The following is a 15,764-nucleotide window of genomic DNA, read 5'->3' as shown; positions in this document are numbered from 1 at the left end:
AAACGCGGGTGGGCGAAAACAGAGTTTTAAAAAACTTTCTTTTAGCGTAATTGGCTTCACGGACGCTGGTTTTGCTGAGAGTGGCAGTTTCCCGAGAGGCCTCAAGCCGGGCCCCGGTCTTGTGGGGCTGTGCCGACACTTGGGACACCGCAGTGTCTCGTGACTTGGTCTGTGTCCCTTCCCCCAGATGGAAAAGGCCAACGCCAGGATGAAGCAGCTCAAACGGCAGCTGGAGGAAGCGGAAGAAGAAGCCACACGTGCCAACGCGTCTCGGCGCAAACTCCAGCGGGAACTGGATGATGCCACCGAGGCCAACGAGGGCCTGAGCCGCGAGGTCAGCACCCTGAAGAACCGGCTGAGGTGAGCGGCCCGGAGCTGGCGAGCAGCGGGGGCCGGGGGGGGGGTCACACACGCCCCCTCGTTCCTGCCCCTTTACCGGCTGGGGGTTTCTGGCCCGCGGGAGTCCCGCCAGCTGGCTCCTCCTTTACCAGAGGCTCTGCGAGTTCCGATCGGGCTCAGCCAGGCTGGTGTCAGGCTGTGGCCGTGGCCCTCGTGAGGAGGGGCCGGAGCTCAAGGGCCCTGGCGCCACCAGCCCTTCTCCTGGCCTCGTCTCCGGGCTGCACTTGACATGCACCAGGGAGAGGGCAGAACCCGGGGAGCCAAGGCTAGACCTGCTCCCCCAGAAAGACAGCACAGGGGTCGCAAGCCGTAGCCAGAGGGTGGGTCCCGTTCGGTGCAGCCAGGGCGCCAAGGACGGTGGTTCCATTTATAGAGGCTGCGAAAACAAAGCAAGCGCCTACCCCGGGCCCCTGAGTGCCCACGAAGCCTAAGCCGGCACTGGCTGTCCGCCCTTTGGGGAGAGGGGGCCTCTCCGAGGCCAGGGCTCCACGGAGCAGGGGCGGTGTTCCCCAGGCCCAGGGGTGCGGGCGGGCAAAGCAGGGCGCAGTCCGATCTGCCCCCACCCCTCCTGGGTGCTGTGTCCGGAGGGAGGGGAGGAAGTTTCAAGCTATCAGGGGGGGGGAGCAACGCGCCCACTCCGCTCTCTGTTCCTCCAGGCGAGGCGGCCCCATCAGCTTCTCCTCCAGCCGCTCCGGCCGCCGCCAGCTGCACCTGGAGGGCGCGTCCCTGGAGCTCTCGGACGACGACACGGAAAGTAAGACCAGTGATGTCAACGAGACGCAGCCGCCCCCGTCCGAGTAGGTCCGAGGACGAGGTGGAGGCGACGCAGCAGGACCCGCAGGAAGGCCGCGGCGCCCCTGCCCGGGGCCTCCCCCGCGAGCCGGGGGGCGGCGGACGCGGGATGCCGGGCTGCGCCATCAACGGTGTCTTAAGGCCTTGCAGCCTCCACATGCTGTATCCTGCTCCAGATTTAGGTACAGTTGCTCCCCTTTTTATATATAGACCTCACGCCGAACATACACACATTGAACAGGTCGTCTCATCGCACCTATTTTCCATCTACCCATCAAGAGACCATTTTATAATACGCGTTAAGAGAACCCTTTTTCAGACAAACTCCAGACCCCGCCGCCAGTCGCGGGGTTGTTGGGGCGGCCCCGGGGCCGCTGCCCGGTCCTCTGCATGCGCTGTCGTACGGACAGCTAACTTAGTTCTGTGTCCATGTGGCCCCGGCCGCCTCAGCCACATCAAGTCTCCTAGAACCTTGTGGAATCTAAACTGCACTTGTAGCTCTCATTTCCTTCCAGTACTGATCACGATTCCAGGGCGCCAACTGTGAAAGGGGCCTCGGGGAGAGCAGGCGGGGTGGGGGAAACGGCACCCGTGCCCCCTCCCTCGAGGCGCGGTGGCCGAGATGCAGCGGGGGGCGGGCAGCCAGCGCTTGACCTCTGGGTGGCCTCCTTGAGGCCTCTGGCTTCGCCAGCCGTCGCTCTGCTTCCGGAGCAGAAGTGAGGGGACTTGCCTTGCCTCCTCCGGCGCCACCCAGGCTCTCATGCTGACCTTGCAAATTCAGCCGCTGCTTTGAGCCCAAAGTGGGAATATTGGTTTTGTGTCCAAGACTTGTTCCAAGTTTGTCAGTGAGGTTGACAGAACGTCGAGCGCAGATGCCACCTGCCTGAGTGTTGACATGCCAGTGGATGTGACTCCTTTTTCGTTTCTCCTTTCCCTCCCCTTGGGACAGTGTTAGAGTGAACATTTAGCATCTGTTTTTGGTTGATAGTTAATCAAACTGACATTACAGAAAGTGCCTTAGACACTACAGTACTAAGACAATGTTAAATCTATGATTTGCCTCTGTAACAGTTTAACGTATTAAGTTTTGACTGTGCTCTTATCATGTACCTCTCCAGTCCAAGTGGTATTATAAACATTCAGTGACAATGAATCAGTGTTCATTATAAATCCTCCGCAACGTGCTTGAAAACACAAACCTTTTGGGTTGAGAGCTTTAACATCCGGTAGGAAGAATCTGTCACGTGGGTTTGGAATCTTTGATTTTCCCCTTTATGAATTGTACTGGCTGTTGACCACCAGACACCTGACTGCAAATATCTTTTCTTGTATTCCCATATTTCTAGACAATGATTTTTGTAAGACAATAAATTTATTCATTATAGATATTTACGCCTGCTCTGTTTACTTGGAGGACAAAGCACCCGTTGAGAATAAACAGACCTCAATAAACAAGCATCATCCTGTGAACGTGCAATTGTTTTCTCACCTTCTGTTCTTGATTTCCCGCCTGTGGTCCCTCCCGTCAGCGGCGGGACGCCGCACAGACTTAAAGCGCCGACAGCCGGGCCGGCTCTTCCCGAGGGCACCGCGCTCGCTCCCGGGGCGGAGCCTGTCTGTCAGGGGACAGGCGAACCCAGGCCGTCTGGGCTACAGACGCTCTGCTCACCAGCGGCCTCGGCGCGTGGCTGCGTCAGGGAGGAAAGGGCTGCTGGCGCTGGGGACCCACTGCTCCGGGCCGAGGACGCGGCCTGGGGCTGCAGGAGGACGCCTGGAGGAGGGTTTCCATCACCAACCAGTGGAGCCCGCCACTGGAGGAGGCTAAAGGGGGCCACGGAGTTTCGGCCTCAGGTTCCAGCAGGATGCCCAACGAGCCCGCTCGGGGGGGGGGGGGGGAGGACTCAGTGCCGAGCGCCCCGGGCAGCTGGGCCGGTGAGGGCGGGTGGCGGGAGGCACGAGGGGACACCATCGTGAGGAGCGGCTCCGGCGGGCTCGGGTTCAGGCCCAGGCGGCTCGGCGGTTGTGGGGTGTGCGAGACGGGCAAAAATGCTCCCTTCGTCCTGTGCCACGACCGCGGGAGAAAAGGGTGACTCGCACTTACCGTGTCTCAGGTGCGGTCTCACCCTTGCCTTCACTACCTTAATCCAGGGGACTGTGGGCTCTAGAGGCTTGTGTTCTCACAAAGAAGCCTCCCCTGCTGGCTGGTGTAACTGGAGTTAATGTCACAATGTTTCCCAGCTACACAGCCTATTAGAAGAAACATATAATCATGTGAGCAGATTCCACAGAGACGCTAATTCGAAGAGGCCTTTCTCCACTAAACAAACCACCGCTCCCTGGTCTAAAGCAGGTCGTGAGACCTTCGCTGGGCATTTACAGCCCAAGGAAGACAGCTGACGGGAACTGGGCTCGGAGTGTCCAAGACAAGGCACCCGGGCGGCCCCCACCTGCAGGGTGTGGTCAGGCGTGAGGAAGGGTTCGGGCAGGCGCGGGCCACCTTCAGCTTTCTGTGAAGACGGAGTTAGATGCGCTCTGCCGGGGTTCTGACTCACCTACGCTCTAAGTGCCGTCTGCTCTTGCCGCATCACAGGTGCTGCTCTTTTTAAGGCAGACATTCCAGGAAGTTCTTTTAAGTTACTTTTCTGAGCCTGACTATCATCAGGTGCTGACATCAGAGCCTAGTGCTCTAGCATATCTCCTTGTCATCACCGATTTTCCCCATCCCTGGAAACCCTGCAATGAACTGAGCTGGAAGAGCAGAGTCCTACAACCAGCTCTGGGGGGCCACTGACCCCCGGCTCCCTCCTCCAGAAGCCAGCATGGCGAAGACAACAGACACATCTGTCAAGACCGGGGACAAAAAAGAGCTCTCAGATCAGACTCGGAACCACCCCTGCCACTGCCTGCCCTGCCCCCGCCCCAAAAAAAAGTACCACCACAAGCCATGGGTTAGGCTTTTTCGAAATGGAAGGGGTGGCCCCTCTACCCTAGTTCAGGCACGTCCAAGTCAAGCCTGTGGCTGAGACCGGAGGGGAGGTGCCGTCCTCAAAGGCTTCCCAGCTTCGGGGAGGAACAGTGTCTACACCACGAGCGTTCCCCAGGTCTGAGCGCTTGTTAGAATGCTACACCCTGTGCGCTTCCTGGGGTAGCCACCTGTCATTGGGGGATTTAGAAAACCATGCAAAGCATCTCATATAGTTCTTGTCGAAACTCCAACATGAAATTATCAGTAAGGGTCCACAGACACGATGCCGCCAATTTCAAAAAACAATGTTTTTTTTGGGGGTTTTGTCTTTTTGCTATTTCTTTGGGCCGCTCCCGCGGCATATGGAGGTTCCCAGGCTACGGGTTGAATCGGAGCTGTATCCACTAGCCTACACCAGAGCCACAGCAACGCGGGATCCGAGCCGCGTCTGCGACCTACACCACAGCTCACGGCAACGCCGGATCGTTCACCCACTGAGCAAGGGCAGGGACCGAACCTGCAACCTCATGGTTCCTAGTCGGATTCGTTAACCACTGCGCCACGACGGGAACTCCTCAAAAAACAATGTTAACTAATGACAGTGCCTACACACTGTGTGCAGGAGGCGTGAACACATCCTTCAACCCCTACTGAGACCAGAGGTTCGGGTTTGCTGCTTTACAGGCGTGAGGTCTGCTCATCTTCCCAAAGAAGCCCATTGATGGACTTCATCTCCGCTGACTGGACGTCACGAAGCCTCATTCAAGATACAACAGGACACAGACGATTAACCCGGGGTCTGACTGAGACATCCAAGCGAGCACCGCCTCCAAGGACCAGACTGCACAGATGCTCAGATGCTCCTGTTCTCACCCGGGCGAACGCACGTGTCTCACAGTCACCTTCAGGAAGTGGCAGCTGTCACTGCCCGACTCCTGGTAGGGTCCATAAAGCCCAGCATCAGATCCGGTAGAATGTGGCTATCAGCATCTCCGAAGAACATTCTCGAGCCTGCAGCAGAATACCCTCTGCAAAAGCACTGTGTCACCAGGGCTCACCACGGCACAGAGAAAAACAGCACTGCTTGGGAAAACGTGGACGAGGACAGCTCGGGGTCAAAGTGCGGTTCAGCACGTCAGACTCACACTGCAGAGTTCTGGGAGGGCAGCTCACATTTTCCTTTCTGTATGTGACTTATGACGAAAACCGGTATAAAGAAGAGCCCTGCAATAAAGTCTAAATGACAGGCATTCTCAGAGTTCTGACTGGCACGGTTTTCTTACTGGTTTGCAAAATAAAGATGTCTTGGAATTGCTGGCGTTTGAGATCCCATGAAATTCAGTCCTCACTGGGCCAGTGCTGGGGTAGGAAGAACCAGGGGAATCTGCATTTTGAAATTCCCCCAAGTTCAAATTTTGAACCAACTATAACTAAAAAATAAAATCTCCTTGGGTACGACTCAGCCTGGTCATCGGCAGGTTAGGGAGCCCCTGCCTTGTGCTACTGCTCAAAGCTCGGAACTACTCACTCAGCACAGGTCTTCAGGCCAACTGGGGCAATGGAAGAAAACTGGCCTCGTTACTGTGGATTTCTTTAAAAACTTCAGCAACTTCACAGCAAAATCTAGCACTCACGAATAGTAAACAATTTGCATCTTTTCATTTGGCTTCTGTTTTTCTCACGAAGCTGCAGGGCCAGGCTCCTCTTTTCCACTGATCGTTTCCACTCCTGCGGCTGAGCACCCGTGCCCGCTGACAATTCAGTGGCTCTGTGGGCGCCTCTTCAGCTGAGAAGTCAGCCTAAGCCTTCCCTTCCCTCCCCTCCCATTAGTGCTCCTGAGACGGCTGCTGTTTGTTCTTCTTACCGTGGAGGAAGAGCCGTTACAGCTGAGCACACTGTTAGAGTCCAGACTCTCAGGATGATTCAGAGTCCCATGTAAAAGCGTACCTAGTCCCCGAAATCCTAGGGGGCAGGGGCATGCGTGGGGGTGGAGGTGGGGTGGTTTCCAGTTAAAACGGACAGTTTTTGAAACAGTGTTTCATGGCTCTGTCTACTGACAGGGCTCTGAGCCTCGCAGACAGCACTGTCTGTCTATCCACGGAGATGCCAGAAACCTACTGGCCAGTCCTGCCAGCCCAGCACCCTCATCCCAGGCCCACCTGCACATCAGGATCCAGGCAGGATCTCCCTATTTTAATGGGGGCAGCAAACTTGATCCCTGATTAGAAACCCCCCACAGGTCAACAAGTGACATTTCTGTTCAGTTTCCCTTGGGGAGGACCTCAGAGCTGACAGGAAACTAGCTCCTGCAGGTGCAGACAGACAGCAGGACAAAGCAAGACTCCCGACCACAACCCCGTGGCCCCGCAGCGCCAGCCCTGTCAGCTTTGTTCCGCTTTCACATTTGCCTCTTCACATCAACATCTTCTGCAAGAAGTCCACTACCTTAGTCTTTACCAGAGTTCTTCCTTAAGATCCAAACAGGGCTACTGTAGTCCCGTGTGTCATCCTTTCAACAGTCCTGGGACCAGTGTTTAAGATTAGATGCTCTTAAGTCGTAGGAAGATGATTTACAAAGATGCCTCCCACCCCGTCCCCGTTTTTAGCCGAGAATCAAGTAACACATCTATATTTTAAAGGCAAGCTAGTGTTCTCAACTGGTTTCAACCCCTGGGGCAAACAGAGAGAGAAGAACCACCCATCAAGTTAACGTCAGAATGTAGAAAGGGCCTGTCTCAGCATCTCCCAGGCAGACAGCGCAAGCAACGCACGGCTTGGACCCATCCCCTCATCGGCGGCCAGGCTGCCTCTTCTCGGGCTTAGCCAGGCAGGAGGGATCTGGCTCCAGGGTGCTCCCTAAAGCCCCTGCTCCACCCCAGGTCACATCCCCTTCCCCAGAGGTGCCAGCCTCCACCCTGGCTCTCAGGAGATGCTAAGGCGTCTCCAGGACGGCTTCTGAGAGGAACAGAGTCAACACAGGGACAGGCAGGCACAGGACTGGGAGAGGCAGCGGGTGGATGAGCCAAATGCCTCCTGCTGCAAAGGCTGGGCGGCCCCCACACGAATCATTTCTAAGCATTCAGCAGCAGCTCGCCTCCTGAGGCACGAGGCAGAGCAAGGCCTCCGTCTGGCAAGGCACGAGCACCGCAGGAAAAGACACTGAGCTCCTTTCCAAACCTGGCTTTTCTGTAAACCAGCTGTGTGAGCTCAGGCCGGCCACCTAAACCCTGGGCCCACCTGCCCTTCGGTAAACAGAGGCAAAACCGGCTCACCCCGCTCCCGGGTCGCTTCATCCAGTTCTCAGGTGCCTCGCTTGTGGCCCAACGTCCCAGCTGTAGCTTCTGGTTCCGCACAGTTCGTGGTATAGATTCTGACCACTCGTCGGAAAAAGCGGGACACTGGCTCCTATCCTTATGCAGAGAGACGGCTCAGGAGCAAGGGAAGGAAAACATCTGGGTGCAAAAAATTGTCCTTCGCCACCTGGAAGGGGAGAAAAGTTGTCCTGCCCACGCAGGGGAGACCTGCACGCGGACCCAGCTCAGAGGATGGCTTGTTTCTGAAGGTTTCCGTGAGAGCCGTGCACCTCCGGCCATCGGGCAGCCCTGGGAAGAGAACCCGCCAAGGCCAAGCGGCGGACAGGCTCTTTAGCGAGGCAGGCCAACCGTGTGCAGCCAGTGCTGTGTGTGAGCAAGTTCAAAGTAGCACCTTGGACCAGATACAGCTGGTCACCCCCTTACAAGGGTCCGACTCAAGAACTTTTTACTTTACCATGTTATGAAAGTGAGACACAGGCAAGAGAAACCATACTTTGGATTTAAATTCCCATCTTTTCCCAGGCTGGCAACACGCGGTGTGGTGCCCCCTCACCACGCCGGGCAGGGCAGCTCCCCGCTGCCCACGTGATCACGAGGGTCAACACGATACACTTACAGCCACTCTGCACCCAGACGGCCACTCCGTTTTTCACTGCCAGTACAGTATTCAATCCACTGCATGAGATAAGCAACACTTTTTTTTTTTTTGGCTTTTAGGGCTGCACCTGCAGCATATGGAAGTTCCCAGGCTAGGGGTCGAATCGGAGCTGTAGCCACCGGCCTACACCACAGCAACCCCGGAATCGAACCATCTCTGAAACTTACACTACCGCTCACGGCAACGCCGATCCCCAACCCACTAAGCGAGGCCAGGGATCGAGCCCACAACCTCATGGACACTAGTCGGATTAGTTTCCACTGAGCCACAACAGGAACTCCCAACACGTTATTACCAAGCAGGCTGTGGGTTAGTGTTCTGCTCAGGAGGCTGGTGTTCAGCACCCTTTCGATTGGAGATATTTTCGACTTACGATCAACGGGTTTACTGGGACATAATCCCAACATGTGTCAGAAAGTGGAGGAAGCTCTGGAGTCCACAGAGAAAGCTGAATGAGGCCTGGGGAGCAGCCTCCCCAGGGGTCATGGGCCAAGGGCTGCCGTAGCTGTGGTTAACCAAAACCTTGTGGGAGTCCCCTCGCGAAGGGACCAGAAATAAGCCCAGCTGTACACTGCAGTGCTTCCAGACCTGGCCCGTGCTCTCCTGACCCACAGCAGTGGTGACATCCAGTGCATGACACGTGGACTCCTACAGCCAGGGCCCCGCCATCCCAGCCATCAACGGACTGAATAACTGACAGGCTCGTCTGGTGAGCTGAGCCCAATGCAGCTGGAAAGGAACTGAGAAATCACTGGCAACAAGTGGTCACGCTCCAGGACCCAGGCTTCCTTTAACTAGGGCAGCTCTGCTGTGTGTTAGACTTGGGGTTCCTGCGTAAACAGAGAGGGCTGCTCGGTGCTGAAACCTCTGATCTAATCCAATCCTTCCACTGATAGGTGGGAAGGAAGCTGGGAGGCTGTCCATCACCAAGAGGCTTGTTTTCTTTTCAACTGCTCGGACGGCACAACTGGGCACAGCGCACACACCAGGGCAAGCGTGTCTCATGAGTCAGCTTATAACAAAATCTCCAGGAACAACCAAGAGAAGGTATGCCTGTGTATTGACAGACAGAAGGGAAACTTTTTAATGTATCTTAGTGTTTCTCATTCACTTAGGAATTAGGCGCACTTTTCGTTTACACATAATTTTAAAACCACGAGCGGTTCTGTCTCTGCTGCTACACATAAGCAGTGCTCAGAATCCGGCACATTCGTCCAGACCCGGTTTACGTGTTCCTCAAGCCCAGGCCCCTTGTGTCTTGCTACCAAACATCTGGCATCTTTTTTCCAGGCTAACGTCAACCTGAGGATGCAGAGAGAAGCCCAGATCCAAGCAACCCTCCAATCCCGGAGCACCGGCATGCGTCCCAAAGGGCAGCCCAGCCGGAGGACCAGCTCCTGGATCCATGGCAGTGACTCTGTGACTTAGGAAGCTGCCCCTAAGTCCAGGTCCTTCCTCTCAAATGTCGGGACGGGGCCAGGGCCATTCTCAGGCTGCTCCCGGGAATCACAGCGAAGAGCAGAAACCAGCAGCAAGAATCAGCGTGAGGAATCAATACGCCATAAGGACGTACTACCCAGCGCAGGGGACACAGCAGTGCTCCGCAGAAACTGCTTCCGGGCTGTAACCTTTAAGCTCTTAGGATCACGACACTGTACACCTGTAACGCAGGTAATACTGTGTGTCAACTCTACTTCAACCTAAAAAGGTAAATAAATTAAATGAGGAAAAGAATCAGCAGGAGAAGGCCTGCTCGGTGCCCTAGACATCTAAGGCCGCCTCACCTTTCTCTGTCCTGGTCTGCGGCTGCCTTCTATTCGTATGTCCCACATTGGGGCAGAAGTGACATTTGAACCTGGCTCTGCAACTGCAGCTCTTCTCTCACAGGATGGCAGAAACCCAATAAAGCAACTTCGATACTTTTTTTTCTGTGAAATTTATTGTTTCCACATTAAAAGATTTTCTGGAGGGAAGTACTTCTTTTTCACCACATGATGATCCTATACAGCTGCCCAGAGTCGGACACCATCGTGAGTCATTAACATGCCATGTGAGTTCTGAATAAATAAAAGCTACAAAGCCCAAGTTATATACAAATATCTTAGGCAATAATGTTTACAAACCTATGTACAAGAAAACAAATGTAAACAGTAAATGCAGCATGAGAGTAATCAAAGGACGCACAGGGACAACCACTTCCGGTCAGTCTGCCCCCCCCCCAGAAGCTGGCACCGGCCGGCCCCCCGGCATCAGGCCACTCAACCCTTCCTAACACAACGGGAGGGGCCCTTAGAAGACAAAACAAAAATGCTCTGAAGATGTCATTGAACCAAAGGACCAGAGGGCTGGCGAGGAGGCTGCCGCCACCCCTACCCGGAGTCTGAGGCACGTGGAGGAGGAGGAGATGGCTGGGGGCACCGCCCTGCGTGCGCCCAGGCCCCGGAACCTCCTGCCATCTGGGGCTCAGACAGGCGTTTCGCTGCTCTGGGAGGCAAGCTATGGAATGATAACCGCTAACGTAAAAGCAGAAGGTGCAGAAAATGTTCCCTAACTCAGTGACCTTCCTGACTCTTGGCCAGCAACAGGCCCCACCGGGGGGAGGGGGGGGAGTAGGGGACACGTGATCGTGAGCACTGGAGACGCTCCGTGGGCGCTCAGGAGGAGGGCGCATGTCGACCTGATTTGGGGGAGAACTTCTAGAAGATCTGCAATGTCCTAAACACAACTAAATCCTATCAGTAGAGCAGGGTGGGAGCTATGAGGCAGGTGTGACGAATGGGTACTTCTGCATCCAGTGACCAAGTAATACACGCATGTATCACCTTGTGACCCACAAAAGTGCAATCATGTGAAACCAACGGCACTACGGCGAGGAGAGAAAAGAGCCAGTATTGAAATCGCGCAGAGTCCTGGGGCTGGCGGGGCCCAGCAGCCGCCCCTGCATGCAGCCTGCCCTCCGCCGGCCGTGCGGAGGCAGAGGCAGACGGCGGGGCGCACGCTGGGCCCAGGCACCGAGGGGCGAGGCGTGGGTGTCCTGGGTTGCTGGAGGAGGGCAGGGGCCCCCACCCGGAGGCCGGGCACTCACACACTGAGAGGCAGCATACCCGGTGCCGACGACGGGCGCGAGGAGCCCAGACCAGGAGGAGGAGGAGCTGGGTCAAAGCCGTTTACTGCCCTGCGGGGGTGACCAGAGCAGAGAAGGGAAGGGGAAGAGAAAGAAGAGAGACTGTCATTTAAAATCACTCGACACACAGCGAAATTCGTTTGCTCTCTGTGACTATCCCTGTGCCCTGCCCACAGTGGGATCCTGCCGGCCAAGGGAGAGCGGCTGCCTGCACAGCACCGGCCGGTCAGAGACCCGACCACTCCGTGGTCCCGGGGCGACGGGACCACGTGCTCCCTCCTCGCACCGGCCCTGGCGGCGGAGCCCTGATCCATTTCCAGGAAGAGCCCGTCGGAACGGCTGCCGCAGGGAATGAGCGAAGTAAGGCTACCACCGAACAAGGAAATGTGACAGGCCTTTAAAAACGCATCCCACAGAGTTCCTAACAGCATGGAAATACTCCGCATGTGATGAATGCGAGGTGGGAAAAGCGGCAGGTTACCAAACTGGATGGTGCTCAATGTTATGAAGGAAAAAAGGAAGTAGCACGTATTCTGCACTAGAGCCCCTTATGCAGCTAGACGTTACTATCTACGTAGCAAAATCTAGAACGTATGGGGGCACACACACACACATTTTCATGTATATCATAGAAGGAAAATTTAACAATGGTTACTTTTCTTCCCTCGGAGTTGCAGAAAAATTTTATTCACTACTTTATACTTTTTTTTTTGTCTTTTTGTTGTTGTTGTTGTTGCTATTTCTTGGGCCGCTCCCGCGGCATATGGAGGTTCCCAGGCTAGGGGTTGAATCGGAGCTGTAGCCGCCAGCCTACGCCAGAGCCACAGCAACGCGGGATCCGAGCCGCGTCTGCAACCTACACCACAGCTCACGGCAACGCCGGATCGTTAACCCACTGAGCAAGGGCGGGGACCGAACCCGCAACCTCATGGTTCCTAGTCGGATTCGTTAACCACTGCGCCACGACGGGAACTCCTACTTTATACTTTTTAAAATTGTTTTCCAAATCCTCTCCAATGCATGTGAATATCTTAATAAGGGGGAGAAAAATAACTCTTTAAAATTGTAAGCAAGCAAAGCCAGATGGGTAGGCTTCCCAGCAAAGTGGTGAGACCCCAGCCCCACCCAGCACAAGCACCTGCAGCCAGGACCCAGCACCCGGGCCCAGCCCCAGCCACCCTGCAGCACAGCCACGGGAAGCAGCAAGGGGTGAGCGCAAAGCCTGGAGCCTCTCTCGAGAAGCCACCTCTGCCCTTCCTCACTGAAAAACTCACTAGGAAAATGCGTCCCACTCACAACTTGAGAGATGCAGCCAACACTGCCCCACACATGCCCCCACCACTGTCTCCACGGGCCCACTCACTGGAGGAGCCCAGGGAGTTGAGTACGGACTCGTGGAGAGAGGTTCTCTTAAAACAAAACCACCAAAAAGCCTGCAGACGCATATTCCCCCCAGGACGGCTGTTTGATAGAGGAGGTGAAGGGAGTCCGTGGAGGAGGAGCCCTGCGAGGAGACTTGACACATGACCCTTGACTACTTGGGAGAAACAACATGAACAGCCCAAGAAACCAAGCTGAGTACAGACCTTGAGGGGAGCTGAAGCTGCCCACACAGGCCAAGAGCAACGAGGGGCCCTGACAAGGGCCATCTCTGCCCTTCGTGCGTTCTCCCCCCTCAGGGACCCGCGCGGGTGTCCTCTGGCTCTCTGGGCTGGGGAGTCTGCTGGTTGAGCTTCGACACATGCAAAACTTTCAATCACCCTCCCCTCAGAGCTGCACGATGAGCAAAAGGTTTCCAGAAGAAACCTCTCCAGGCTCACCACATCTGGTTTCAGGGAGCAGCAAAAGCACCAAAGGGACAGTCCCAGTGGACCGCACGGGAGCAAATGGAAAGAGAACGGGCAGGGATAGAGATGCAGATCCGGGAATCACCTACGGAAAAAAAGGTTCCAGAAGCCGTGAACCTCCATGATCCTACTACCAAAATCTAGTTCCTCGTCTAGCCAGCTAAGACAAGGAACTAAGGTCAGTTGTAAATGGCAACAGCAGGGACAAGGGAGAAAGAGCCAATGCGTGTTCAGAAACTGGTCAGGAGAAGCATCAACACAACACACTAAAGCACGGGGACTGAGGCTGTCAAAGAGGCAAGGCCAGGAACCCTGGAGAGGGCAGTCAAGGACCGGAGAGCGGGCCAGAGCGAATTCAGGAGAGCGGACAGACGCTCCGGACCCCAGCCTCCCCACTTAGAGGGAAACATGGCAGCTCAGCGCAGCTCCGGGCCTCAGCCCAGGCTCCGCAAACTCAAGCGTCTGTTCCTCCAACGTCAGGCAGCTCTTATACCCAGGTCCCCACCTACCACCCAATGTCCTGTGGGGACACGAGCATGAAAGCAGAGGAGAGAGCCCCCCACAGCGAGACTCCAATCTCGTTAGAAGACACTGAACAAGAACTCCAGGCCCACAGAGGCAGTCAAAGGCGGTCCCAGGGCCCAGCAGTGACCCCCGCCCCCCACCCCAGACTGCGGGCATCTTCTCAACAGCACTCTCCCTGCGTCAGGAGGACCATCAGGCCTGCCCTTCACCACCGCCCCCGGGCAATGAACCTGCTTTTGTTTTGCACAGCTGGTATACAGTCCAATCACACAGGAACGTGAAAGCTCACTCATGGGCTGTAAGTCGGCTCAAGCAGAGTCAGCCCCATGCACTTAGTAAAACCAGTTTGTTAATGTGTCTTCCACCACACACCATGATTAAGAAGGAAAGGGCACAGCAAACAAATTCAGTTACCCATGAACAACGTGGGAAATATGACTTTTTCTTGCCTAATAAAAAAAAGGAAAAAAACATTAAACAGTAAATACTAATTTCACACCATGCCCTAGAATTAGTCGATGCTCACCTACACACAGCCCCGAAGAAGTCAGGCTGACTTACGAAATTAGGGCAAGTGATGCCTAAGAAACTAAACAAAAGCTACGGCGAGACAGCGTTTCTGGAGGTAAACTCAAGTGACTGAACATGGACTGGTATGCCTCCGGATGACAGATACCAAGGGCCAGCAGTGGCTGGAGGAGACAGAGCAACAGCTGGGAAGCAGGCCCAGGAACCCACATTCTAGGAACGGATGACGTGGTCACAGGCTAGATAAAATCCTGATTCCGAGTTAAGTCCTCAGATAACCAGAACCTACAAAATATTTTCAAACCCCAAAAACAATATACAACAAGGCTGTGTGTTCACGTGCTGAGATTCCGAGGGAGGCAGGAGGGTGCAGTGTACGTACAGCCATGTGCATGCAGGTGCACGTAAACCGACTTGAATAAACTCTCCAGACAACACTCCTGCAGGTTTCCAGGAGCACTAGCAAACCATGGTAACTTCAGTGCTTCAGACCCTGCAGGAGCCTCCTTTTTCTTTTAACCAGCCAGGTTTAATAATGGAGCTGGGAGCTGGAGTACTTCCCCCTTCCTTTTGCAGCAGGTATGCACCATCGTGGTTTTTATCTAGTCACCAAGTCAGCAGGAAGAAAGGCCAGAGGTAAAAAGCCAGGCAGGCCAGAAGGAAACCAGAATCACAGCAAAGCAGCAGGAAATAAGATCACAGCAAAACCCAGAAAAGAGTTATCCTCAGGAATACAGCCACGAGAGAATGCAACTCCAGCAGTAACAGGTTAGTGTTTAAGTGGGTCTATACAATCCAGTTACCATATAACCTAAACACCTGAGAAAAGGCCAGCTCACAAAAACATTTAATTCTTACACTACAATTAAAAATTTGCACTATTGAGGACTTCCTGCTGTGGCATGGTGGGTTAAGAATCCGACTGCAGTGGCTCAGGTTGCTACAGAGGTACAGGTTCAATCCCTGGCCCAGCGCAGTGGGTTGGGGATCCAGTGTTACCGCAGCTGTGGCTAGGCTTCGATCTCTGGCCTGGAAACTTTCACATGCTGTGGGAGTGGCCGTAAAAAAAAAAAAAAAAAAAAAAAAGTCCTATTTAAACCTAAACTCAATAATCATCTGTAACTATTTCTATCAAGAAGCCTCTCTCCAGATTCAGCTTGGGACATAAAGCCTATACCTACACCTGGGATGCTCCTCGGGGGCTCCGTGCCCAGGGCGCCCTCCTGGTTTCAGGCTCTGCACCAGAGGCCAGGTGGAAGCCAGCCTCTAAGGAAGCAGAGCAGTGAACCTGGACTGATCATGCCTCCTTCATCATGACACCTCCAAGGACTTTTTTTTTTTTTGCAAAAGCATCTGCCCAGCCAATCCAATTATGGTTTCCCTGTATTCACATCATAAAATGCCCAAGGCCTATCAAGAAATGTGATTCCAGGGAGTTCCCGTGGTGGTGCAGCAGAAACGAATCTGACTCGTGTCCATGAGGACGCAGGTTTGATCCCTGGCCTCACTCAGTGGGTTAAGGATCAGGCGTTGCCGAGAGCTGTGATGTAGGTCGAAGAAGCGGCTCAGAGCTGGCCTTGCTGTGCCTGTGGCGCAGGCCAGTGGCTACAGC

The 15,764-nt window shown here is 54.8% G+C and overlaps 2 protein-coding genes across 11 annotated transcripts in view; one reads left to right on the top strand and one right to left on the bottom strand.

The window, feature by feature from the left end:
- The window catches only part of MYH10 (myosin heavy chain 10), a 138,439-nt gene extending 135,860 nt beyond the window's left edge, over positions 1–2,579 (top strand). For all 3 annotated transcript variants that reach the window (XM_047758522.1, XM_047758523.1, XM_047758524.1), the window contains 2 exons: positions 188–360; positions 1,056–2,579. In XM_047758522.1, the coding sequence (XP_047614478.1) occupies positions 188–360; positions 1,056–1,200 (318 nt within the window). In that variant the 3' untranslated portion in view covers positions 1,201–2,579. The remainder of the gene's footprint in view (positions 1–187; positions 361–1,055) is intronic.
- Positions 1–15,764, bottom strand: part of NDEL1 (nudE neurodevelopment protein 1 like 1) — an 81,259-nt gene that overhangs the window by 1,280 nt on the left and 64,215 nt on the right. For 5 of the 8 annotated variants that reach the window (XM_047758527.1, XM_047758528.1, XM_047758529.1 and 2 more), the window contains one exon: positions 10,046–11,303. The exons of 1 other annotated variant lie outside the window; for it this stretch is intronic. In XM_047758527.1, the coding sequence (XP_047614483.1) occupies positions 11,210–11,303 (94 nt within the window). In that variant the 3' untranslated portion in view covers positions 10,046–11,209. Of the gene's footprint in view, positions 1–10,045; positions 11,304–14,038; positions 14,074–15,764 lie in introns of those variants that run through there. 2 more of the 8 variants (XM_047758530.1, XM_047758534.1) reach the window with 1 other exon arrangement.

The sequence above is a fragment of the Phacochoerus africanus genome, chromosome 14 (assembly GCF_016906955.1).
Source record: "Phacochoerus africanus isolate WHEZ1 chromosome 14, ROS_Pafr_v1, whole genome shotgun sequence".
Classification (NCBI taxonomy): Eukaryota; Metazoa; Chordata; class Mammalia; order Artiodactyla; family Suidae; genus Phacochoerus; species Phacochoerus africanus.
Note: the sequence above shows the minus strand (reverse complement) of the source record. Positions and strands in the feature narration are given on the sequence as shown.